Source organism: Carassius gibelio, chromosome A2 (assembly GCF_023724105.1).
Source record: "Carassius gibelio isolate Cgi1373 ecotype wild population from Czech Republic chromosome A2, carGib1.2-hapl.c, whole genome shotgun sequence".
Lineage (NCBI taxonomy): Eukaryota > Metazoa > Chordata > Actinopteri > Cypriniformes > Cyprinidae > Carassius > Carassius gibelio.
This window is the reverse complement of record NC_068372.1, coordinates 12,394,308-12,420,448: the sequence shown is the minus strand read 5'-3', so window position 1 is coordinate 12,420,448 and position 26,141 is coordinate 12,394,308. Positions and strand designations below refer to the sequence as shown.

Genomic DNA, 26,141 nt, shown 5'->3' with positions numbered 1-26,141 from the left:
GACTGAAAGAAACAAAAAAAACTATGTTCATTGCTAAACACGCTAGCTTACATTAAAGCTCAGACAAGCTATTTTTTTTCTTTCAAAGCCAATTATACAAATGGCCAGGGCAGCTTTTTTCCCCTCTGTGAATTGAGTTTGCTTCAGGTGTGCAGCTGTGGGTGCAGCGAAGGTGAACTTTTATAGCTTCAGTGATTTTATTAAGCATGCAAGTTAGGGTTATTATATTTAGCTAAACCTAAAACTAAAACCATATTTAAAAAAATGTTGTTACTTCAAATATAGATTACTGAAACTATAATAAAGATTATACACACAAACACACTATAAATATATATATGTATACAGTACAGACCCAAAGTTTGGAAACATTACTATTTTGAATGTTTTTGAAAAGTTTCTTCTGCTCATCAAGCCTGCATTTATTTGATCAAAAATACAGAAAAAAAATAGTAATATTGTGAAATATTATTACAACTTAAAATAATAGTTTTCTATATATATATATATATATATATATATATATATTCCTGTGATGCAAAGCTGAATTTTCAGCATCATTACTCCAGCCTTCAGTGTCACATGTAACATCCAGTCTATCACATGATCATTTAGAAATCATTCTAATATTCTGATTTATTATGAGTGTTGGAAACAGTTCTGCTGTCTAATATATTTGATGAATAAAAGGTTAAAAAGAACTGCATTTATCCAACAAAAAAAATTCTAATAATATATTTTCTTTACTATCACTTTTTAGCAATTTAACACATCCTTGCTGAATAAAAGTATTGATTTTATTTAAAAAAAAAAAAAAAAAAAAGAAAGAAAAAAATTACTGACCAGTAGTGTATACAATATACACTACTGGTCAGTAATTTGGGGTCAGTTTTTTTTTTTTTTTTTTTTTTTTATAAATTACATACATATATTTTAAAAACAGATTTTTTTTTTTTTTTTTTTACTTTTTATTCATCAAAGTATCCTAAAAAAGTATCACATGTTCTAAAAAAAAATATTAGGCAGCAGAACTGTTTCCAACTTTGAAAATGAATCATTATATTAGAATGATTTCTAAAGGATCATGTGATAATGATTCTAATATTTCAGCTTTGCATCACAGAAATAAATGATAATTTAAAGTATAATACATTTAAAAACAAATATTTTAGATTTTAATAATATATCACAATATTACATTTTTTTCTGTATTTTTAATCAAATAAATGCTGGCTTGAAGAGCAGAAGAAACTTCTTTCAAAAACAATAAAAATAGTAATGTTTCCAAACTTTTGGTCTGTACTGTATATATATATATATATATATATATATATATATATATATATATATATATATATATATATATATATATATATATATATTCTCAGTGATAGTAGATGGTGCATGTGAAGTTAACTTAGATCCAAACATATTGCTCTCATTTGTGGTTTTGCGACAGTATGCAGCCAATATAAGTTAAGTGTGAAATGAATAAAAAATATAAAAAGCATTATAATGATGGATTAACATTAACTTTCTTGCAAATTTTCATTTTTCTACTTCTAGATAAATAATTACCTTCCTTCCTATGGGCTAAATATATCATCTGACTGTTTGGAATAGATGCAGTATTTTCCATGAAAAATGACAGGATAAAAATAGAAGCTTTTGAGACTCCCACATCTATGTTAAAGGGATCAAGCAAAACCATTCTAGATATCAATTTCATATCCTGCTTTTCCTGTAGGAGATCCACTGGGGCATGAGGGCATTTAGTAAAAATGGATTTCTGCTCTGCGGTAGGACTCCCCAGGAGGCGACGTATAGCCTTCATATTCTCTGTTGCATTTTTCTGACTGTGTATTGATGGATGTTTGTCACTTTCACCTGCCTTTGATGTACAGTGTTCCGGTTAGTTTTGAGTAGATTGGAAATGTAAACTCAATGGGATGGGTAGGTGTTTGGGTGAGTGAGTGAGTGTGTGTGTGTGTGTGCATGCTCAATAGTCAGACATCCTCTGACAATATGACATTTCTTACCAAGGACTAGGTGTTTTCTCCACAAGAGTAGTGTGTTTAAAATAAATTGTTTATAATGGTTAGATATGGAATAAAGAGTGTTTCTAAGTGTTTGCCAACTCCATTATCATGTATTTGTTTTGAAGTCACTTTGGATAAATGAATAAATAAATGTAATTCAATGTTTCTTCGGTTTCTCTTTTATTCAGTATCTGGAATGGGCAAGAAAGCAAAATAGCACGATTATTGATAGAATGTTTGAATGAAGTCTCTTTTGCTCAACAAGGCTGTGCTTATTTATTGTACAGTTATATTCAGTAATATTTTTATTCATTTTAAAATGTAATTTGGTGCTCAAGGAACATTTCTTATTTTTATCAATGTTGAAGACAGTTTTGCTGCTTACTATTTCTGTGGAAACGTCTCGGGTTACGACTGTAACACTTGTTCCCCGAGAAAGGGAACGAGAACTGAATTGAATGGCACTTTGGGGGACGCCCCTCAGCGTAGCACCTCTGAAGCATGAATGAAACTAAGCCAATCTTGATTGGTGTTGCATCATGATGTAGTGTGTGACGGCATATGCGGAAGCTATAAAAATTACACTGACACAACAGTGACAGCTTCTGTGATGAAGCAAGCGCTCCCAGGCAGGGTGAGGTGTGGCGAAGGGACGCAGTTCTCATTCCCTTTCATGGGGAACAAGGGTTACAGTCGTAACCCGAGACGTTCCCCATCGAGGAAACATCGAACTGCGTCGAATGACACTTTGGGGGAACGAGTACCCATTATGCCACAACAAACCGTGCCTGTCCTAGTGTGAAGCTGCATGCAGGCGCACTTTGGGCGAGAGCACAAGGGTAGACGGAATGTCCATGCTGTAAAATCTAATAAAAGTGTGAGAGGTGGCCCATCCTGCTGCATCGCAGACCTCCTGGATGGGGGCCCCTGAGAGGAGGCCTCTGGATATATATTTTGAGAGCTCTAACAGGGTAGAGCAGGTGAAGTCTCTCCTCATCCGCCGTCACGTGAGGTGGAGGATGAAAAGCCTTCAGAACCGTAGGCCATGCCACATTAGATGACACCTTGGGCAAATAGGTTGGCCTAGGAAGTAGGATCGCTTTGATGTCACCTGGAGCGAACTCCAGGCACCTATTTGATATAGAGAGTGCCTGGAGATCTCCTACCCTCCTCAGAGAAGTAATGGCTAACAAGAAAGCCACCTTAAGGGAAAGGTTCTTGGCCTCAGCCGACTCCAGTGGTTTGAAGGGGGCCTCAACCAACCCTCCGAGAACCACTGGCAGGTCCCAAGTGGTATGGTCTCCACTACTCCTTCTGACAGGCCGACCTCTCGGTACTGTGCCCCCTCAGGGGCCAGACCCACAGTTTTCATAGTTCGGGGCCGAGGGTGAAGTATTGAGCCCTCTGCCTGTTCCAGCAGGTCCCTCCTGATGGGAAGCTCCCATGGAGGGCCGTCCAGGAGTAATATTATGTCTGAGACCCTGAAGCCTCAGCGGTGCTAGAGCTGCATCCATACATTCTGTAAATGTGCAGGGGGAGAGAGCTAGGCCAAACGAAAGAACCCAATATTGGTACGCCTTGCCCCCTAATGCGAATCTCAGGAACTTCCTGTGAGGTGGAAGGATGAAAATGTGGAAGTATAAGTCCTTCAGATCTATTGTGAAAAACCAATCCTCGGATTGAATTTGGTTTACGATGATGGGAATAGTGAGAATCTTGAACCTGAATCTCCTCAAAGACCAATTCAAGTACCTGGGATCTATTATTGGACGCAACCCCCCATCCTTCTTGGGAACTAAGAAGTAGCGGCTGTAGAAACCGGACTCCCTGTCTGGAGGGGGAATACGTTCTATGGCCTCCTTTACCAGCAGAAAGTTTACTTCTTGTTCCAATACCTGACTCTGTTCTGGGTTGACTACAGTCCAGACCACCCCATTGAACTTTGGTGGGCGGGAACCGAACTGAAGTCTGTACCCCTTTTGAATGGTGCGCAGAGCCCAAGGAGAAATATTCGTGAGATTTTTCCATGCATCGAAATACTCTACTAAGGGGACTCTTGAGGCTGGCCTCGGGAATTAATCGGGATTCGTTCTTGGCCCCCTGAAGCGGATCTCTGGCAAGGTTCAACTGAAAACAATTCTCGATGTGCGGATGTGAATGCTGTCTGGCCGCAGGCCTGTGGGGCGGACAGTGCAGGGCCCGTTCACTGGAGAACGATGCATCCCGAAGCGCACTTAACGGCAGGAAGTCGACATCGATTTCCTGCGGGCTCCACGGAGGAGGCGACCTCGATCGCTCCCCCATAGATGGGGCCGCCCTCAGAGGGCCTAGGCTGGCTAGGACCTCTTTGTTGAGGCCTTGTTCACCTGCAGGACGGCCCTCAGGTCACCTGGCTTAGGCTGAGGCTGAGGCTGAGAGCGTCTTTTTGTGCCTGTAGGCGGAGGAGCTGGAGGATGGCTTAGGCTTTGAGCGGCGAGGGAGGTATTGTCTGAAGGCTGCAGATTATTCTGTGCCTCCCGAAACCTGTCGACGACAACATTATTATTGAGGGAACTTGTGGCCTAATGGTTAGAGAGTCAGACTGGCAATCGAAAGGTTGTCTGTTCGAGTCTCAGGCTGGCAGGAATTGTAGGTGGGGGGAGTGCATGTACAGTTCTCTCTCCACCTTCAATACCACGACTTAGGTGCCCTTGAGCAAGGCACCAAACCCCCAACTGCTCCCTGGGCGCCGCAGCATAAATGGCTGCCCACTGCTCCGGGTGTGTGTGTGTGTGTGTGTCTGTTCACTGCTCTGTGTGTGCACTTCGGATGGGTTAAATGCAGAGCACATATTCAGAGTATGGGTCACCATACTTTGCTGAAAGTCTCGTCACTTTCACTTATACTTATCTAGTCATTGAAAAGGCCAGAAAGCGAACCTTCCTCAACTCTGCCATAACTTCTGGAGTTGGACCCTCGCCCTCATCAATATTGTTAAGAAGGTTGGCCTGTTACAATTGCAGTACTTCCAGTATATGCAGACTAGCACCAGCCCGACCCGCAGCCATATAAACCCTGCCAACTAATGTAGATGTATCAGCAGGGCTTAGTGGGCAGCACTGGGTTTTTTAGGGATGATGCAAACTCAGGGGCTAAATAGGTGCTTTGTAAGCGGCTGTTCCACCCGAGGCATCATCCCAAAACCATTCTCTTACCCCCCAAAGATATTACTATAGTAAGCACAGGGGGGTTGGACACGCGAAAAAAGTGTGGTTTGTTCCACAATTAACACAATTCGTTGTGTAAATCGGGAAAGAACGGTAAACACCAATGATGAGGTTGCTCTCTGTGCTGCAAGAAATGCTCGTCCAACTTGCTTTTAATAAGCGTTTCCTGCCTTTCATGTGGCCAACTGATATTAAGACGGGTCACTGCACGAGAGACAACCTCCACCAGCTCCTCATATGCGGGGACACGGGGTGTCGAGTCATCTCCAAAATCCCAGCCTTCAATGCTGAGCACGTCTACTTCCTTGGAAGCAGACAGCTCAAACACCGAGCTCTCCACTTGTGCGAAGGAAGGAGTGGGGCGGGCTTCTGCGCAAGGCGGGAGAGCATCAGAACTGGCAGATGAATCGTGAGAGCGTGCCTCGGCAGTCTCGGGATCCCCTGCCAGATCCATCTGCGAGCCCTATTGAAAATGGCCAGGCGGGGACACAGCACACGGATTGGCAATCTATCACAATCTAAATTTGCAGAATTCAGAGAGAGAACATACGCTCACTCAGTGTTTCAGCGATGACTCATCTGAACGCCTCTGATTGGTCATTGCATCCCTAAACTCAACAGAATTGTGTGTGATTGGTTAAGAAATAACACTATAAAAACATCGAAAATCAAATATGGTGCAACATAAGCAGATCTTAATTTGATGCCACAATCGGCACTGTCTGTTCATTTTCACTTTGTTAGCACCAGATGTAATAGATTTAATCTGTTTTATGCAGGGGCATTTTTGTCCAATTTAGTAGCAAGTCACCTTTCCCCCGCTCTAAAACCTGTTTAGATAACATTTACTTGGGGTCAGCATTACAGCATTACAGATAATAGTTATATAATTTTTACATATACAAATAAGCAGTCATTTATCGTTCATTCTACCAGAGCCATTAAGTGATTCCCAAAAGCAACATTACCATAGAAATCTCTTCCATTGCTACATTCAGCTCAACATCATTGCATTTTGCCATTTAGTGTTCACTCCGTTTATGTGTTTCTACAATTTATTTGGCATCTTCCTTCATATTTAGTTGTCTATTGTTTTCTTTTAGCAGTCCATATTAATTTATTGGTATCATCACCAGTTTTTGTATTTACTCTTTCATGTCTATTTAAAAAAAAATTAAGTCTTACAACAATCTTACGTCTTACATCTTCTTTGTGTTAACAAGCTCTATTAGCTATTTAAACTGACAAATCAGTTTACCAACTCCCTTTAGTTTGTGAATCTCAAATTGTTGAACAGCTTGTGGGATGCACCGTCATATTGCTAAAATAAAAGTCCTCGACTAGCACTCTCAACTGAGCAAGATGAGAATTGGTTATCCGATATACTCATAGCCACACCTTGAGTGACGTGTGCAAAAATCATAACATCTTTAGTGATGTGAGTCTCACTTACTACACAAGTGCAGAAAGCAAAATGAATAAACAGCTAGTACTGTGTGGGTCCAAATTTCAGGAGCAATACAATACATGTCAAGTCAAATCAAGTCACCATTATTTATAGTATTTAAACACAGATTGTGTTAAAGCACGTTACAGTATTAAATAATGTGTCAATAATACAAAATGACAATAATAAACACTAAATTTTCAGTTAGAGGCAGTACATCATCAAATTCAGTGATGTCATCATCCAGCTCAGTTCAGTTAGTATATAACTGAAGTACTGAAGTTAGTATATAACTAATAGTATAAGTGCATTCAAGTTGACGATATCACTGGGTCCCCAACTAAGCAAGCCAGAGGCAACAGCGGCAAGGAACCAAAACTACATCATTGACAGAATGGAAAAAAAAAACCTTGGGAGAAACCAGGCTCAGTCGGGGGGCCAGTTCTCCTCTGGCCATATGAAACCAGCAGTTCAATTCCAAAACAAGTGCAAGGTTGGGGTTTCGTATCCCAGGGAACATATTAGGAAAAATTGTTAGACTAAATGCAATGTAAGTCGCTTTGGATAAAGCATCTGCTAAATGCATTAATTTAATTTAAATGTTAATTTAATTTATCTGGGCTGGATACGGACTGCATCTAGTGTCTACGGTGAACTCAGAATATGAAATAAACAGACTAATATTAGCATAGATGCCACTCTTCCAACAATATAGAAAATACATCAGGTGTTATGGTAAGTGTTCCTGGATACGGTTGTCCTAATTAATGCAGCCTAAAAATCCTTTAACCTGTTAACCTGCTCCTGGACACCAGCGTACTGAACTCACTTTGTTTGCACACGTCAATGTTTCTGAATAGACTAAATGAAACAGGACTAAATTAATCTTGACAAAATATATAGCCTCAAGGATCGATGACAGATTGCTGTTTTTCAATGGAAAGCTAATAAAGAATGTATTTGCCACATTTGTGTAAGCAGTACACATCAAAACATGAAGAATAAAAACGCAGTACATACCAGATTAGTCATAAAAACGAGTCATAAACAAATCCACAGCTGTAAATCCCAGTTTAGTTAGAAAGGTAAGGCTCCACTGAATGACATCTCATTGAGCATGTTTAGTCCAACAAAGCAATAACATTTCTAATATGGATGATAATTCCTTTGTTTACATTTCAGTTCTTCAGGGACAGTATTGTTTGTGTCCATTATGGAATATATCACGCACAGAAAACTGCGTCTTGGTAGTAAAAAACAGCATGATTTTTTAGCGTACAGTGTCACAAACAGACCATCCAGTAAAAAAGTGAAAGATATAGACGGAAGATGGTTTATTTGAATTCTGATGCTCTCTCGTGACGGCTCGTGATGCGTGCTGTGAGGCACCTGTCATCTGATAGAGGCATAACTTATTGATCTGATTTTTCTTTGTTATTATTTTTTTTTTGTCAACATTTTTCATACATGTGTGAGTGTGTTTTATGTTGAATGCCATCTTCCGCTCTCAGTTCAGCCGAGGCGGCACCATCCACTCTCAGTTCCCTTAGGGTGAACCTTTGTACCTCTTTCTCCATGCGCTCTCCCACTACACGGGCCTGGTCCTCCATCCCTTCCCCTGATTCACCTCCGTTCCGCCTCCCTCCATGATTTCTACTCCTTAAGGGAGGGGTTATGTCACAGTCTTCTGTGAGTGATGTGTTTGTTTGGTGCCATGTGCTTTTGTCCTGTCTCTTTTCTTACCCTGCCTATCTTGTTACCTTATCATTGTTTTAGTTGCTACTCCCGTACTCATTTACCTTCACTCTGCACACCTGTCTCTCAATCACACACACAGCTGTTGCTCATTGTCATGGACTATATATTCTCGTATCACACACCACTCTGTCTGGCTGTATTATATTGTAATGATAATTGTGAACCGTGTCTGTAGTGCTTGTGTTATTTCGGCTTGTTCCCTGTGATTAGTTTCTGTTTTGTTTTTGCCGTATTGGCCTTTTTGTTTCGTTCTTATTAAAGTTAATCTTGCCTGCATCTGGACCCTGAACTTGTTCTTTCCAAGGCACCGTCTCTACCACGCCGTGACACATTCATCTCATTTACTGATTATTCTCACAACACTGACAGACAAAACCATGGCCACTATCTCCCCTTCACCGTTGTTCTCTCATTCCCTTACCTGTTTCCCACCTTTCACTTGACCCCAACTCCACTTTTTTTTGCACTTTGCATCCACCCCTCCATGTGGAAGTGCTTAATTTCAGCCAGAACCTATGCAACTTTGCATATCCACATCAACTGAAACTACACCATCTTTCTCAGTGTAACAGCATCGCCTACCTGGTTACCTCCCAACTCCTGGAAAAGAAATTCACAATTTGACTGCACAAGTTCAAGGTAACTGGGACAATCTGTTTGACTTCATGTAACATCAGGAGAAAGCTGTGAATGAACTCACCCAGAAGCAAAAGAAAACGATACATCCCATCATGAGAAGCAACTTGTAGACCTGATTTCCGAAATAAGAGGCTAACAAACAACAAATTCTCACCATGTTCACTGCAACAAAGTACATTTAAGCTACACAAAAGAGCCTTCAAAAGGATCATGAGCAGCTCTCCACTGAATGTAGTCATTGCATAACTCAGATTAACAAGTTAACCACTCAACTAAAAGAACTTCAAACATACATGGAAAAAGTAAAACAGCAAGATGAAGACATGGCTGATCACCAAGGTAAAGTGGTACAACTACCCTCTCGTTTCATACTTACCGCACCCCCATCACCTCTAGAAAATGTCCCAGAGTGTCCTCCTATTCCTGCTGTAAAATATGACCATTTAAAGTAGACTTTTCCCACGTTTGGAAGACCATCTGATGACACCGATCCTCTGCTGTATTTAACACGATGGCAGGACTTTTAAGCTTCACATCCTCTTTCAGAGAGTGACTTGTTGGCTCGCTCTTCAATAACAACATGGAGTGAGTTTGAGACTGCTTTTTTGTCATCTTTCCTTTCTGAAGATTATTCAATAACAACATGGAGTGAGTTTGAGACTGCTTTTTTGTCATCTTTCCTTTCTGAAGATTATGAAGACGAGCTGGCTGAGATAGTATGTACTTGATTACAAGGAGGAAGAGAAACCATAAGAGACTTTGCTTTCACATATAAAGCACTCTGCAAAAGATGGATGCCCATTTTAACAGAGAAAAAATAATTAAAATTATTCTTAAAAACATAAAGCCTTACCTCGCCAGTCAGCTGCGTGAAGGTGTGAATATGGTGGAAGAAAAAAAAAGTTAGGACACCAACTGGAGAAAGACCATCAGCAGCAGTTGCAATTTGAAATGTGCATTGGCCAAAAACGTCTCGGTTACGTCTGTAACCTCTGTTCCCCGAGAAGGGAATGAGACGATGCGTCGATAACGCTTTGGGAACGCATTCTGCGTGAGTGCGTCTGAAGCATCCATGTCAACTAGTCCAATGGCGAGAGTGAGCGTCAGGAGTGACATCACGACCAGGAATTGATAAAAACCCCAACCGGAGCAACCGGTGTTAGCTTCGACAGTGCCGAAGCAAGTCGATCTGAACAGACACCGAGGCCTAGCTTTAGCTCTGAAGTGGCTGTGAGGATGTTGGCTACACGAGTGGGCGAAAGAGCGGCTCGCATCGTGATCGAATCCCATACCACCCCAAGAAAAGTGGTCCTCTGTAATGGAGATAGCACACTCTTCTTGGTATTGAGCCTCAAACCCAACTTTTGCATATGAGCGAGGACGACATCTCGATGCCGAACCGCCAACTGTTCTGATTCCGCTAAAATCAATCAGTCATCCAGAATACGTATGCCCTGCAGCCTGAGCGGGGCCAGAGCTGCATCTACGCATTTCGTGAATTTGCGGGGTGAGGAGCTAGACCGAAGGGAAGTACCCGATACTGGTATTCTTTGCCCCCGAAAGAAAACCTTAGGAACTTCCTGTGCTGAGGGAGGATGGAGATATGGAAGTACGCATCTTTTAGGTCTATTGTGATGAACCAGTCCTCGGATCTGATTTGAGTCACGATCTGTTTGAGTGTCAGCATCTTGAATTTAAATTTCTGAACTGTACAATTCAACAGACGAAGATCTAAAATGGGACGCAGCCCTCCATCCTTTTTTGGAACAATGAAATAACGGCTGTAAAAACCTGATGCCCTGTCGGGAGGATACACCTGCTCTATAGCATTTTTCGCTAAAAGAGATTTCACTTCTTGCTCCATGACCAGAGCCTGCTCGGGATGCACTAATGTGAGCAACACCCCGTTGTAGCGTGGGGGACGAGAACCGAACTGGATTCTGTAACCCTTCTCTACTATCTGCAGGACTCATTGAGATTTATTCGGCAAGACTTCTCCATTCTGTCAGACATTCTACTAAGGGAACCAGCCTCTCGAGGCTGGCCTCTGGTGTAATTTGAACAGCTAGTTCGGGGACCTGAAGCCGAAGCGCAGGAACCACCCGAGCTAACTGCTCTTGGACCCCCCTCAGAGGGAGCGAGCCCGACGCAGCGTCCGGGAGACACAGCGCCAGAGACCCGCTGGAGACCAAAAGGTGTCTTTCTGTAGAAACCAAAGCAGCCATAGATCTACTAATAGTACGTGCTGTTTCTTTAGTCGCCCTGAGAGATAAATCCGTAGCCCGACGAAGTTCGCGAATTTCATCACGGCTGACTCCCTCACTGTTATCTAACTCCCCCAGCAGCTCAGCCTGATAAGCCTGAAGCAAAGCCATCGAGTGAAGGCAAGCTCCAGCCTGACCTGCTGCTGTGTAAGCTTTACCCACGAAATAAGATGTGATCTTTAAAGGCTTTGTGGGCAAAGTCGGGTTCTTAAAAGATGACGCTGAACCAGGGGAAAGATAGCTCGCGAGCGTCTGCTCCGCCTGGGGCATCGCTTCATAAACATTTTCTTTCAGCCCTCTTATATCAGAATAAATGCGCACTTGAGGGCTGAAAAGACGTGGTGAATATGGCTTATTCCACGATCTAGACAGCTCACTGTGAAGATCAGGGAAAAAAGGGAGACCCTGTGATGTAGGCGATGTTTTAGAAGACAGAAAACGCTCGTCTAATTTGCTTTTAGGATGAGCGCTCTGTTTATCAGATGGCCAAGATATATGTAACTTATCTACAGCTCGTGTTAATACATCAACCAACTCTTCATATGCTGGGGAAAGAGATGGCGAATCCTCTTCCCCCCTGATTGTGTCACCTTCACTGCCCGTTCCATCTAACTCCTCGGAGCTAGAGCAACGAAGCAATGGGCTCTCCCCCCAGGCGGAAGAAGCCGCAGGGCGGGCTTCAGACACCGGAGTTTGAGCTATGGATCTCCCAGGTAAGGGAGGAGAAAGAGCCCTCGGACCCGTCTCCAACCCCGCTGAAAGATCCATTTGCGAACCCCAGGAATGCATTCTCCGTTCTGCCTCGGCAGAAGTGGGTCCTGCACCCTGAGGAGCGTGAGGCTCGCCGCTCTTCTCATCAAAGAGTGACAAGCGGGAGCGGAGCATGCGAAGCTCCACTCCCAAACAAACTACACAAAGCTCGTGTGTATCCCCACCCGTTAAATAACGCGGGCAGGGAGAAGCACACGGTTTGAATACTTGCTTAGCCATTGTATATAAACTTTGCACAAGACAACAGTAAATATGACAGACAGGTTTGACACAGATCGCTTGCTGAGGCACAGAAAGCTAACACCGGTTGCTCCGGTTGGGGTTTTTATCAATTCCTGGTTGTGACGTCACTCCTGACGCTCACTCTCGCCATTGGACTAGTTGACATGGATGCTTCAGACGCACTCACGCAGAATGCGTTCCCAAAGCGTTATCGACGCATCGTCTCTCCCTCGATGGGGAACTACAATCTGAAGTGTCACAAAAAACCATAAGTAACAAGCAAACTGAAAAAAAAAAACACAAAATCAATGTTGGAAATGTAAAGGAAAACCAATCACCTTGTTGCTGTCCACAATATGCCTCCCTAACCACAGAAAAACAGCACCAGTTCAATCCACGCCCATTTCAGTCTCAAAAGCCTGGAAGTTAAGCCACAAACAATTTTATCATATTTTAGAGTTGGGTTTCTTTTTCTTCAGTGGCCTACAAATAAATGTAATTGATAAAAAAAAAAATATATATATATATATATATATATATATATATATATATATATATATATATATATTAATTCAAGACTACTCCACAAGAGGAGTAACCTTTTCAACCTGGTAATGCCAGTGTACCTGATGTCCCTCACAGCATACCTAGTCCTTCAGGACAACAACCAGAGCAGCCTCCAAGGACACTCAACCCCTCCCTCTCACTATTTTGTTCTGTTCCTCCACCCTAACCTGCATTCATAATGGCATCTGTTGAGGAAAATGTATAAATGTTAATTGACGCAGCACAAGTGAAGCACATCTCCCCTTGACAAGCAAATATTAAAGATCATCTTAGAAGCCAACACTCAAGTGGGTGTTTTACACCCGGAATGAACTGATGTTCCGAAACAATGTATTTATACCTAAAGCAAGGTTGAGGCCATCAGATCTTACCCTGTGCCACGAAACATCAAAGAGGTCCAGCGCTTCCTCGGACTAGCCTGTTGATACCACCGGTTTGTTCCAGATTTTTCTCAAATTGCTGGACTGCACTAAAGAAAAAAGGGAATTTGTTTAACTGGACACCACTATGCCAAGAAGCCTTTAAACATTTAAAGCATCACCTTTCAGATACCCTTCATGGTGCATTCCGATGCCAGCTATACAGGTCTTGGAGCTGTGCTAACACAAATAAAAGACAAAGGGATAGAAGTAGTTATTGCTTACACAAGGGGATCACTGAATAAGGCGGAAAGCAATTACACCGTAACGGAGAAAGAGTTTATTTCAGCCATATGGGCACTTGAAAAGTACTGAATGTTCACCATAGTTACAGACCACATGGCTCTCCAATGGGTTATGAGCTCCCCAAAGTCCATCAGTCCCCTCATCAGATGAGCCTTAAGATTGCAAAAGTTGGATTTCAACATTGAATACAGGAAAGGTAAATGCGATGTGGGACCTGATGCTCTTTCTAGAGTTTCCAGCATACCAGGATGTAACCTATAATCTAGCCAGAAGGACAGAAGGACATGGATGAATTGCCAGTCACTGCTGCAACCATCTGGGAAGAGCAACTCAAGGATTCTGAAATCATAAAAGCCTAGGCACAAGACAACAAAACGTGGAAGGACTGGTGTGAGGATATTGAAGATATACTTTTCACAAGACTTACCTATCAAAGGGCCACGTTCACTACATAGTGTACTTCCCTCCCAGTCTCATTCCATCTGTCTTTCAGTACTACCAATCCAACTCTCTAAGCAGTCATGGTGGCATATTGAAGACCTACAAATGATTGCAACATGTTGTTTTTTGGCCTGGAATGTGGACCAATGTAAAACACCATGCCAAGATGGTAGGAGTAGACTAGTGATCGACCGATATTGATTTTTTTATAACCAAAACCGATACTGATTATTTGCATGTTTATGTACCCAATAACCGATATGCAGAACCGATATTTATTTACTGTTATACTTCTGTTTCTGACAATTATTACAACACAAATGAGCTGAACAAACCATTTTATTTATAACAATCACTCCCTCCTTGCATACAAAAAAAAAAAAACCTTTATATTTATACACAAATAAATAGAGGGGTCTGAGTCCAAAAAATTAAAGTGCACTGTTACTAAGTGTCTTTGTTTTAAAATAAAAGCTTTGATGAGGTAAAAAAAAAATAAAAACAGGTAAAAAAATAAAGCACAAAAATGATTATAACATATTGGTGGGGGCGGGAGGGCTATTTAGGAGTGCATAGCTATTTAGTAGTGTAACTTAATACTCCCAGTTAAGCAGAACTAGGTTTTAGTGTAGAAAACAGAGTATTTCAGCATTCTGCCCTGTAAGCCTGCTTCCTTTGTTTTCATAAATGGCTCCCACTTCACTGAAAGCTCGTTCACTGGGCACCGAAGATGGTGGGGGGCAAAGGAACTTTCTTGACAGATGAGCAAGAATGGGGAACCTTTTCTCATTTTGTTTCCACCATTCAAGTGGCTTGCCCATCCTCCTATCAATCACTGATTCCAACTAGTGTTATTTATTATTATGTTTTGTCGGTCTAGATCATGAAATGCTTTCTGACAAAGTGCTGTAACTTATCTATGCATTTACACAAAACTATAAATTAGGCTACTCAACCGCGATCGCGTGTGGAGATAATAAATAATTTCCACAAAGCTGCATTTGTTTAGATTTGTATTAACTTAATAATGGTTATGTAGTAAATCAAATGATTCTATAATTTAGGGGGTTTAAACGAGATAATCTTGTCAAAACATGTCATGCAGTGGCCATCCTTGAGGCTGCCTGATCATCAACCCAGTCAGGTGCTGAGCAATATGAACAAACTTTTTTTCCCGATATAAAGTTAAACAGCACTTGTCAGTTGGCATTTTATGGTCTAGATTCAATCTAGCGTTAGATCATGAAATGCCAACTGACAAAGTGCTGTTTGACTATAACTTAATCAACCGCGATCGCGCATGGAGATAATAAATAATTAATTTCCACAAAGCGGTATATTTATATGTGTATTAGCGAAATAATTGTTATGTAGTAAATGATAATATAATCTAGGGTGTTTAAACAAGATAATCTTGTCAAAAGTTTCATTCAGTGGCCGTGCTTAAGCCTCCAGATCATCCGTCAGTTGCTAAGCAATATGAACGAACTTTCTCTTCTAGACTAATGGTGAGCAAATACAACAGATTGAAAATTAAATTCAGTGCTTTTATTTTCAACATGCACTCATTCATGTCTGTTTTATTTAATTCATGTAAAGATACGTCTTTATTGGGGCAGGACATGACGAATTACACTACGTGACTCAATGAGTTCGTCTCAATTGTTTAAGAAACAAGCTGCATAAATTAACTATATCAGGAATTTATGTCTCAGATCTCATTTGTGCATGTCTGTTATGTTAAATAAAGTTGATTAATTAAAGCAAACCAAGTAGAACATATACTTTACCTGTGCACTGAGTTGTTGTTGACTTATCTCCTAAGACGCCCGGGCTGCAATGGCGGAAATCTCAAAACGGCCACAAGTTGGCGCCGTAAATCGGCAAATCCGATATTACAAAACCGATACCCGATTATGGAAAAATGCTTAAATATCGGAAAAATATCGGTAAACGGATACATCGGTCGATCACTAGAGTAGACATAATGGTAATTGATGGGTTGAGCTCTTTCCAATGTGCACTGCAATTATTCTAGAAACAATTCTCAGAATCCCCAATCACCCAATCAGCCAATCAGAATCAGAAATCAGAAAGTGCTTTATTGCCAAGCATTCCTGCGCATACAAGGAATTTGTTTTAGTGGCATAAGCTTCCGGTACACAGAGACAAATAAATATATATATTGTGGCGGGGGAGGCGTGGTATACGAACATTGTTACATAGTTCAGTACTCGCGGTGTTCTGGTGTTCAGGGCTCACGCAGAGAAAGGTGTCTCAAGACGCTAAAAATAAGCATTTTCAAGTGTTTTGATCAAAAAATTATTTTCGAAAAAACTGTCAGTTATTTCTTAAGTGAAAGTAAACAATTGAGAAAAAAAAATTGGATGTGTAGCCTATTATATTGGATGCGTTCATCGTCTTTTAAAGTGACCGCGCCTAATTTAGCTACTGGCTGCTGTAATGTTAATCCAAGAAAATGAAAATCACTCACTGCTCTTGACTACTTTGTAGTTTTCACAGTCTCCATTCAGCCAGTGTGTATTTATTTAAACACTTCAAGTATTGCTTCCCTCAACATGAGGGGCTATTTGGGTGATTCTCGTGGTAGTTAAGCAGCGCTCCCCATTTTCCAAAAGGGGTCACTTATGAGCGTACTACTCTGATCTCTGAGTTCTCCTCTGAGCTCTGAGTTCTCCTCTCATAAAAGACTGAGTTCTCAGTTTTTTTCCAAAGTGCTCCAGTATTGATTCAATAGATCTATTTGATGACTCTCAATCATACTGTTTTGAGATGCAACATTCCATCTATGAGCTGCTTTATCAGAGTGCCATGAGATCCCCTCCTTAGAACAGTATTTGAAAATCCATGCTATGGTAAGGTTGAACGTGAAGTCTTTGCACACTTTCTGAAATCCACACAGTGGTAAGTTCACATGCTAGTTTTTTGCGTTCTATGGGCTGAAAATGTGCCACCAGAAACTGAATTTGAATTGCTAAACTTGAATAATTGCATTAAATAACTGAATTTGAATAACATAATTTGAAAGTGTGTTGTTTAATTTGAATCATTGCATTGAAAAACTGAATCTGACTTGTATAATTTGAAATTGTATTTATTCAAAAACTGAATCTGAATTGTAGTCCAAAAAAAATTGTCCAATGAAATTGGATCCTCACTGAAAATTAAACTCTCTAAATATCTTCACATTCACTTTTCACAATTCAGAGATTCAGTTCTCAAATTTAATTTCAAGTTACTGAGACAGACATCTGGGTAGTTAGAGGATGAAGGAAGAGCTATCGAGCACAGTTCGATAGATAGCATTTATTGGCACACAGGACTCCTCTTGGGCCAATCAGCACCTACGTTTTTGATCATAGTATGTACCCGCCATGAAACAAGGAAGAAGTGCTTGCCTTGCCGACTGACTTGACCACCATGGATCCAGCTGGGACAAATACGTTAATGACAATTAATTTTTTCACTATCTAACGAACTTTTGTTTAATGTTGTTAATGTCGTAGCTATTTTGCACAGTGGAGATGAGGGTGCTAGGAGCCATGATGGAGCCACTGGGTCGAAGGGCCAAGGCAGAGTCCGAGACTCAGAGGCTGGAGGTGAAGACAAGGGATCCTCCAGCCATGATGAAGACTGTCAGACCTGCAGCGATCCCACCGCACAGAAGGTGGGCTGAGGTGAACAGAGGGGCTGCCAGGAGACAGTGGTAGTGATGGTGAGGACTGGTACAGAGGTGGTGGGAGAGAGAGGCTGGGCTGGAGTTCAAGATGTTCAGGGGGCTTAGGAACGGTGTGTGCTGCCCACACACACCACAAGGCCACTCCCCACACAGGGAGTGCCAGTAACAGGGGGATGACCTCCGTGGTCATTCCCCCACAGGCAGATAAGTCAGGGCAGATAGACAGTTCAGGGCAGACAGATAATTTAGACAAAGGCAGAAGAAGAGTGGGCTTGTCTGCATATATATATATATATATATATATATATATATATATATATATATATATATATATATATATATATATATATATATATATTAGTGCTGTCAAAATTAGCGCGTTAACGCATTCGATTAATTTGAAATATTTAACGCGTAAAAAAAAAATAACGCAATTAACGCGGTTGCAGTTTTTTTTATTTCCAGTTGTGGCCTATGTGTGTTCAACGTGCAAAGAAATATGGATAAGACCAAGGAAGGACTTTTAGATGGAAAGTTTCAGTATAAAACTCTGCCGGATTACTCTTCAGTCTGCCACAAGAAACATTAGCTACTCTTCATTTAGTCTGCCACAAGAAACAGCAACATTAAAATCATGAACTCAAATGTCATTGTTTAAAAAAAAAAAAAAAAAAAAAAAAAACAATGACTGTAACAGTGCGTAAATCAGACCTTTCTGTAACGCTAACGTTAATAAGCTTAAACGAAAATAATGAAATAATTGTGTAGCGGAGTATTTTTTGAACACATTGCCGCGAACTGTCAATCACTCCTGTGCGCGTGTATCTACTACGGTGGCCGAGAAGGGTCACAACATGTACAAACGCCACAACAACTACATTTTCAGAAAACACCTCCAAATTCAGAAAACACATGCAAACGCCGCCACAACAACTACATATTCAGAAAACACCTCCAAATTCAGAAAACACATACAAATGCCACAACAACTACATATTCAGAAAACACATACAAACGCCACAACAACTACATATTCAGAAAACAACTTCGTCGATTTCACATCACGTACGCAGCAAATATTCACAGCACGAGCAAATAGGGAAACGAACTGCAAACTGCGAAAACACAACGGAAATGTTTCCAGGGGGGGCCATAATCAGTGACGGACCCGCATCCATCCGGTTGTCTTCGCGCTTCTGAATGTGCGCTTTTGTTGCTTATGGCTACAAGACGTAAGTGTTTCTCTTTTATTATGACAGACTTGTCGATGTGATCTGATACCGTGTTTTCAACATATTATCCCCATAACGTATTAGTCCACTGCCAAGTGCCAACGCTGTTAGCTGGAAACTAGCTCGCTAGCTCGCTTCTGGTCACTAAATAGATGCATTACTGGCGTTTGTACATTGTTGTCCTGATATCTGAACTATTTATTTTTCAGATTGAAATGTTCTGTCCGTTTTGTGCTGTGCAACTGGGGGACGCTCCCAAGTTTTGCCCGTCGTGTGGTATGAACGTGGGGTTCCTTACGGAGCGTCCATCCACGTCATCAAGCGTAGGCCATGGGCCTACAGGTAACATCCCCTTGTTGTGCTCCTATTCCACTGGTGCTGCACTGAATTGTCGTCCCGTGGTTTTAGCTGTCAGAAAGGCGACAATTTATCAACCAATCTCAAATCATACCTATAATGAATCTGTGTGTGTTAGTGAATGAGACAAGTATCCAAGGAAGAGCAGCTCAATTCATGAGGTTCAGGGAAGTTAAAGAGGCTGAGAGGAGGACCTTTTCAAAGGCTAAAAAGAAACCAAACATTACAGTCAAGGTAAGCAAATATGGAGGTTTAAGGTCACAATGTGACTATTACACACAGTCTTAAACATGTTTTTTTCCTCCTTCTTTTTTCTTATTTATGTAGATATCGATTGGCATAATGACCAGAACAAAATATGGGTTAAAACCTATAAGGGGGAAAACCTTGCCATTAAATGTTGAACCCCTGTGGTCATCAAAACAAATTTTGCCAGCTGCTATAAAAAAACAGCGAGATTTTAATCAAGACACAATGTACGATGGAGAATATGTCCTGGTCTATCCTGATGGCTCTCAGGTACAAAATATACCAGGCACAGACAGACCCTTTGTCCTTGAACATTATAAAGAGGCCATTGGAAAGGCTTACCAGAGGATCGTACTGTACATCTGCCCCCTTCAGGATTTGAGTAAGTATCGAAGTACATGTATGTAAAATAATAATAATAATTGCTAATGGTTGGTTATTGAGTGAGTTCTTAATTTAATTTGAGCTGGTTGAAAAATTGCTATATATTTTGCGTATACCTAGCCTGATAACGATGCATCATTTTCTCTTTTCCAAGGTCATGGAGATGACTCATCTTCAGAATCTGATGATGAAGCATTTGCTAGGCTTCCACTGAAAATGTAAGTTTCTCGCGCCATTTTGAGACCTGTGCTAGCGATTTTTGAATATCCAGATATTTCACAGCATTCTTTTTTTATTATTATTGCTAAAAGGAATAGATCGAGCATGTTGTGCTCTTTAAATCATATTAACAATTACTTATGTTATGATTTAAATAAAATTATTCAAATTATTTGTTTTTTTTAGTTTACCAAAACAATGTCCACCAACAATGTCCAGGCCATCTGATGGGCAAGTATGTATTATTCTGTAATGTTATTAAGTTTATGTTAATGATGTGGTGATGTAATTATTGTTCATTTGTTTGGTGTTATCTCTACTTTCATCAACAGGCCAATGGAGCAGGAGCAGAACCAAAAAACAACACATCATGTGACTCCTACAAGTAAGTCACAATGGATTAAAATTGTTCTCTTCATTGCAGTAATACTTTTGGCTCTATCGACTGCTGAATGTAATGGATTACAGTACCAAGTAAAACACCTTTTTTACTGTAATTTCACAACCGTCTTGTTTTAGTATTTCATTGTTCCTTTAATCCACAGCACATATACCAAGATCTATGCCCCAGTTGTCATTGACAGCAGTTGCTCTGATGTTGAGGACGTAGAGAACTTTCAGGAGGAAGACAGGTACTTTGATAGAAATAATGCTGTCAACCTTTTTTCTTCTTTCTCTCTAATGACATATTAAATAGTTCAAGCTACATTGGGCATTTATTTACCTTGTTTCTGTTGTCATACAATTATTAAAGTAAATATTTACATTGTATTTATTTTTTTACTTACCCCTTAACAGAAAAAAAAATCTGGCAGAAATTATAGAAAGCTTGCAATGTGTGCTTCATGCTTATGCCCATCACATTTAATCACACTCTCATGGTGTTCTCACTGTAATGGGTCAATAAAAGATTTATATTTTAATTATCCGCATAAAAGGCAGTGTTAATGTTTTTCTTTCTTGTGTTGCAGAGACACTGATATTGGACTGACGGCTGCAGACATTCTGTCAAATCTGTCATTCAACATTAACACAATGAGCTGTAGCAGGTTTAATATAAACCGTGCTAATGTCTGGGATGGTGCTCTGAGGGGATTCAAACGTTCCTCATTTGATCCCACCTGTAGCCTTTTGGTCAAATTCACAGATGACATCGGGCAAACAGAGGAGGCTGTGGACACAGGAGGGCCTACGCGGGAATTTCTTACACTCTTGATGGACGCCATTAAAACCAGTAGATTTTTTGAAGGCAAAGATGATGGCAAATACCTGTCATTTGATAGCAAAGGTAATTTGCTTTTTGTCACTTTTTTTGACAGTATTATAAATCAATTTGAACTAACCGTGGAGCATTGCCATTGTTAGCTGCAGAAGGTGATGAGTATTTCCAGGTTGGAAGAATGGTTGCGGTCTCTATTGTACATGGTGGTCCAGGGCCTCGATGCTTTTCCCCAAGCTTCTACCAGTACCTGGTTGGTAAAGTGAAGACCATTGAGGCCCCAATTGAGGATATACCTGATAGTGAAGTCAGGAATGTTCTCCTTGAGGTAATTATGTGTTTCTAAGCATATTCAAGAAAAAAAAAATTTATTTTATTTTGATGAACAATCAACAATATGGACACCCCAGTAGCTTGAAAAGCCAGTGTGATACTGGAATAAAGCCAGTGACTTCCATGCTTTGTCACTAATATGTACAGTTTAAATTCCAAACAATACAGACTCCTGTCAAAGAGAAATTTAAAATATTCTATAGTCTCATCCTTTGTGACATGTATAATGTAATTTTGTCTATTCAATGTTTTTATTTTACTCTAGATTAAGAATGCTAGAACATTGGAGGAACTCGTAGAACTCGCAGATAAGCACTCCAGCATGCTTCAGACAGCAGGATGCTATCGATGCCTGAGGACACTGGGGGATAAGGAAAAAGTTGTGGATGGTTACATCCAGTGGTACTTCACCTACCGCAACCATGTTTCCTTCCAGAGGTAGGTCACATTGACTACTTTGTAAGTATTCAAACGAGAATTTGAATGAAACTTAAATGAGTGTCTATCAAATAGTTAAGTCAAAAGTGAGTCCTACTGGCAATAGCACTAATAACCCAACCCTGTTATAGGTTCAAGGATGGCCTGGCTACCCTCAACTTTTTCAACGCTCTGGAACAGCATCCCTCCATTTTCCTGCCCTACATGTGTTACAGAGCGGAAGACCTGACAGCCGAGATTGTAGAGTCACTGTTCCGTCCACAATTGAGCCCAACTGGTAGCTCAAATCGGCATGAGGAGGAGAGAGTGCTTGGCTACTGGCTGGACTACTTAATCGCTGTAAAAGGTATAATTTTCTTTACGTTGTTTAAAGTGATGTCCTCAAATGGATCATAAATCTTAATGTTTCATTACTCCCAACCCCCACAGAGGACGGGTCAGGGATGTCTCTGCAGGACATTCTAATGTTTGCAACAGGCCTGAAAGAAATCCCAGCAGCAAAATTAATACCACAGCCTCAACTCACATTCCAGAAACACGCAAGGTTTCCTGAGGCTAATGTCTGCGCTAACACAATAAAACTCCCAATCTTACCCTCATATGAAATCTTTGAGGAAGCCATGAATTATGGAATCAAGAACGCCCCTGGATTTGGGCTTCATTGAGGTGTCAATCAGAAATTAACATTCGTGGCAAATTTGCATTACTGTTGTTACTGTTTGCATTGCACTTTACTGTTTGCACTTTTATATTGTTTACAGAAATCCAATTATTTTTTTATAAGAAAAGTTGCACGTTTCTCTATTTGGAAACTTTTTGTGGCAGATTTGCATTGCTCTTACTGTTCGCACTTTACTGTTTGTCAGTACTGTCACAGTTTAAAGAAATAAAATCATTTATATAAGAAAATGTAAGTTTGTCTATTCTGAAACATTTTGCAAGGGCCGTCAGAATGAAGTTTATTTGTTGTTGCATAAATTGGTCATGAAATGTTACTGATCTAACATGAAGGTCACCTTTAGCTTCAGCATACCGTATTAATCAACACTGGGTTAACCCCAAAAACATACATTGTGATGGTTTAAAAAGTAAGGGAAAGTCATTGCAATCGATTAATATCTTTGCTTTTAATTTAACCATGTGTCAAACATTAAAGGTGTCCATATCAGTATACCACACTGGAGGCAATGCTGTCTGAAAGAAAATAAACTGGCTATACGTCTGTCTCTCTCACTCTCAAAGACCAGCCATTTCCTTTAGTCTAATGTAGTTGTCAACAGCAGCTGGCCAGTTGATGGGTGGAGCGAGCTGGCTCTGTCTCTCCAAGTTGGCAAAATATGCTTGGAGATTAGCATCTCCACACAAACTGTTTGTGGGTGGCAGAAGGTCTTTGAACTCCTGTAACACTTGGGGATCCACTGGGAATCCACAATCCCTTCCACCAAACCTAAGGCCGCACAAAAAACACAACAGTGAACTCATTATGAATAATATTTAAATCTCAAATTGAAAACAACCAAACATTTATTGAATGACAATACAGGTGCTACAAACAAACCTGTGAGGCAGGTGGTACATGGTCTCCGGTTTCCCAGATGGACAGAGAGACTGACGGACAGGCCTGATTGTATGATTATTCCAAAGCTTTCGGTGCTCATCAAGCTCTTTCTGAAAGATGCCCAGGAACACATACCGTACAAGGCACTTGTGTTCATGGGTACCATTGAAGTAGTGTCTCTCTCTCAGGTCACTGAATAAATCCATCCAGAACTGTGTCCTAATAATGGAGTTAAAGTATACACAGTGATTTCAGTTTTGTATAAATGTTTCTAACACAAATACTTTAAAAATTATGTGACCGTCTTGGAAAACAACATTCTGCACTGCATTCACCAGCAGAATGTTGGACTAGCAACACTTGTTTCTCGTTATAACAAATTTGAAACAACCACGCACACTAATCCTTTTACTTGTTATAACTATTGCAAAATCAACAGTACACAGCCTAATCCATGAATGACGCTCATAAAAATAAACCTACATTTTCAAAGTCATCATTGTATGGTGCCAACCCAGCATAATAGAATTATGAAATTCTAACATTATGAAAAGATTACAGAAATATCAAACAGTATTGAAAAATATGTATGTGTGTGTATATGTGTGTAAGTCTTCTATTTCACACCCTCTATAACATCTAAAAACATACCTCTGTTTCCTGAAAAAGGACCACCAGCTTTCAATCCTTTGATTGGCAGTTGAAGTGCCATACATGTGGCTGACAGAACCTGCAAATTCATCGGTGTGGTCCTCTCTTAAAGAACAGTGGATGGCAGCCATGTCTCCATTTTCTGTCCCACAGTCTGTCCGAAGACGAGCCGGAAGGCCATAGCTCGAAACACACTGCAGGTAATGTTGAGCGATTACTGCAGGGTCGTTGTTGGTGCTACCACTACTTAGCCACATAACCCGCCTTGAATACCCATCGATGCAGCCACTGATGGCAATCCCAAAGGGCTTGAGCTTGTCATAGCCATCCACGTGCCACACCTGATTGGGTCCTGCGGCGCAATAGGATCGCCTAACAAATCTGCGCCTATGACGGAGAGATACTCCTGTTGGATTTAATAATCTGAGGGCTTGCATGACATTGTCTCGTTTTACTGTCAGTGAATGCTTCTGTCGCAGGGTCTGCCACATAGCCCTGTAGCCCAACAGCTGTCCTGAGCCATTCAATTCAGTAGTGATGGCAGCATTCACAGTCTCCAGTGGAGTGTAATTTGCTCTCCGACTTAGGTTTAACCGTTTCAGCCTTCTTTTTAGAGTTTTCAGGCTCATAACAATCCCATGCTTTGACTCCAAAAAATCTCTAATAATCTCGTTGGAGTGGTCCTTTCTGAAGTAGGCACGTATTAGGTCATCCTCTGAGGGTTCATGGTTATGGACACACACACACACACATAGAGAGAGAGAGAGAGAGATAGATTCATTATAATAACTAATATGCTCTGATGGGGGTTGATAATAGGAGAACAACAAGGGGATGTTACCTGTAGGCCCATGGCCTACGCTTGATGACGTGGATGGACGCTCCGTAAGGAGCCCCACGTTCATACCACACGACGGGCAAAACTTGGGAGCGTCCCCCAGTTGCACAGCACAAAACGGACAGAACATTTCAATCTGAAAAATAAATAGTTCAGATATCAGGACAACAATGTACAAACGCCAGTAATGCATCTATTTAGTGACCAGAAGCGAGCTAGCGAGCTAGTTTCCAGCTAACAGCGTTGGCACTTGGCAGTGGACTAATACGTTATGGGGATAATATGTTGAAAACACGGTATCAGATCACATCGACAAGTCTGTCATAATAAAAGAGAAACACTTACGTCTTGTAGCCATAAGCAACAAAAGCGCACATTCAGAAGCGCGAAGACAACCGGATGGATGCGGGTCCGTCACTGATTATGGCCCCCCCGTGGAAACATTTCCGTTGTGTTTTCGCAGTTTGCAGTTCGTTTCCCTATTTGCTCGTGCTGTGAATATTTGCAGCGTACGTGATGTGAAATCGACGAAGTTGTTTTCTGAATATGTAGTTGTTGTGGCGTTTGTATGTGTTTTCTGAAAATGTAGTTGTTGTGGCATTTGTATGTGTTTTCTGAATTTGGAGGTGTTTTCTGAATATGTAGTTGTTGTGGCGGCGTTTGCATGTGTTTTCTGAATTTGGAGGTGTTTTCTGAAAATGTAGTTGTTGTGGCGTTTGTACATGTTGTGACCCTTCTCGGCCACCGTATGTATCACTGTCCTCCTCAGCTGCAGCAACTTGCGCTCTCTCTCTCTTCATCAAGCTTTAAAACAAAAAGGGGACAAAAAGATCATATTGTTTTTGTGCATAGGCTATAGATTAATTAGATAAATGAATATCTAAATTTGTGCCTTGCCGTCTACAGTATTTTTTTAGAACTTAGAAAAAAGATGCTGCAGCCAA

At 40.8% G+C, this 26,141-nt stretch overlaps 2 protein-coding genes across 2 annotated transcripts; one reads left to right on the top strand and one right to left on the bottom strand.

Annotated features, from left to right (window-relative positions):
- The first annotated feature begins 18,547 nt into the window (after positions 1–18,547).
- LOC128026676 (G2/M phase-specific E3 ubiquitin-protein ligase-like) lies at positions 18,548–23,064 on the top strand. The gene is made up of 13 exons (XM_052613933.1): positions 18,548–18,951; positions 19,161–19,293; positions 19,427–19,542; positions 19,636–19,939; positions 20,096–20,159; positions 20,347–20,395; positions 20,493–20,545; positions 20,706–20,792; positions 21,132–21,448; positions 21,526–21,707; positions 21,978–22,150; positions 22,282–22,496; positions 22,580–23,064. The coding sequence occupies exons 2-13, from the start codon at positions 19,167–19,169 to the stop codon at positions 22,813–22,815; spliced, it is 1,923 nt and encodes a 640-aa protein (XP_052469893.1). The 5' UTR covers positions 18,548–18,951; positions 19,161–19,166; the 3' UTR covers positions 22,816–23,064.
- Positions 23,065–23,257: 193 nt separating this feature from the next.
- LOC128026686 (uncharacterized) lies at positions 23,258–25,941 on the bottom strand. Its single transcript, XM_052613944.1, has 5 exons — positions 25,543–25,941; positions 25,201–25,333; positions 24,360–25,074; positions 23,709–23,927; positions 23,258–23,597 (listed from the first exon to the last, which is right to left on the bottom strand). The coding sequence occupies exons 2-5, from the start codon at positions 25,325–25,327 to the stop codon at positions 23,387–23,389; spliced, it is 1,272 nt and encodes a 423-aa protein (XP_052469904.1). The 5' UTR covers positions 25,328–25,333; positions 25,543–25,941; the 3' UTR covers positions 23,258–23,386.
- Positions 25,942–26,141: the final 200 nt, after the last annotated feature.

What these genes read in the sequence shown, in the direction of transcription:
- LOC128026686 (XM_052613944.1), bottom strand. Translation starts at nt 25,327, where the DNA reads ATGTTCTGTCCGTTTTGTGCTGTGCAACTGGGGGACGCTCCCAAGTTT. An exon ending in CGTAGGCCATGGGCCTACAG is followed by an intron (nt 25,075 to 25,200) that starts GTAACATCCCCT and finishes ATGAACCCTCAG; the next exon opens with AGGATGACCTAATACGTGCC. An exon ending in TCCTTTTTCAGGAAACAGAG is followed by an intron (nt 23,928 to 24,359) that starts GTATGTTTTTAG and finishes CTCCATTATTAG; the next exon opens with GACACAGTTCTGGATGGATT.
- LOC128026676 (XM_052613933.1), top strand. Translation starts at nt 19,167, where the DNA reads ATGTTCTGTCCGTTTTGTGCTGTGCAACTGGGGGACGCTCCCAAGTTT. An exon ending in CGTAGGCCATGGGCCTACAG is followed by an intron (nt 19,294 to 19,426) that starts GTAACATCCCCT and finishes TGTGTGTGTTAG; the next exon opens with TGAATGAGACAAGTATCCAA. An exon ending in CTACTTAATCGCTGTAAAAG is followed by an intron (nt 22,497 to 22,579) that starts GTATAATTTTCT and finishes CAACCCCCACAG; the next exon opens with AGGACGGGTCAGGGATGTCT.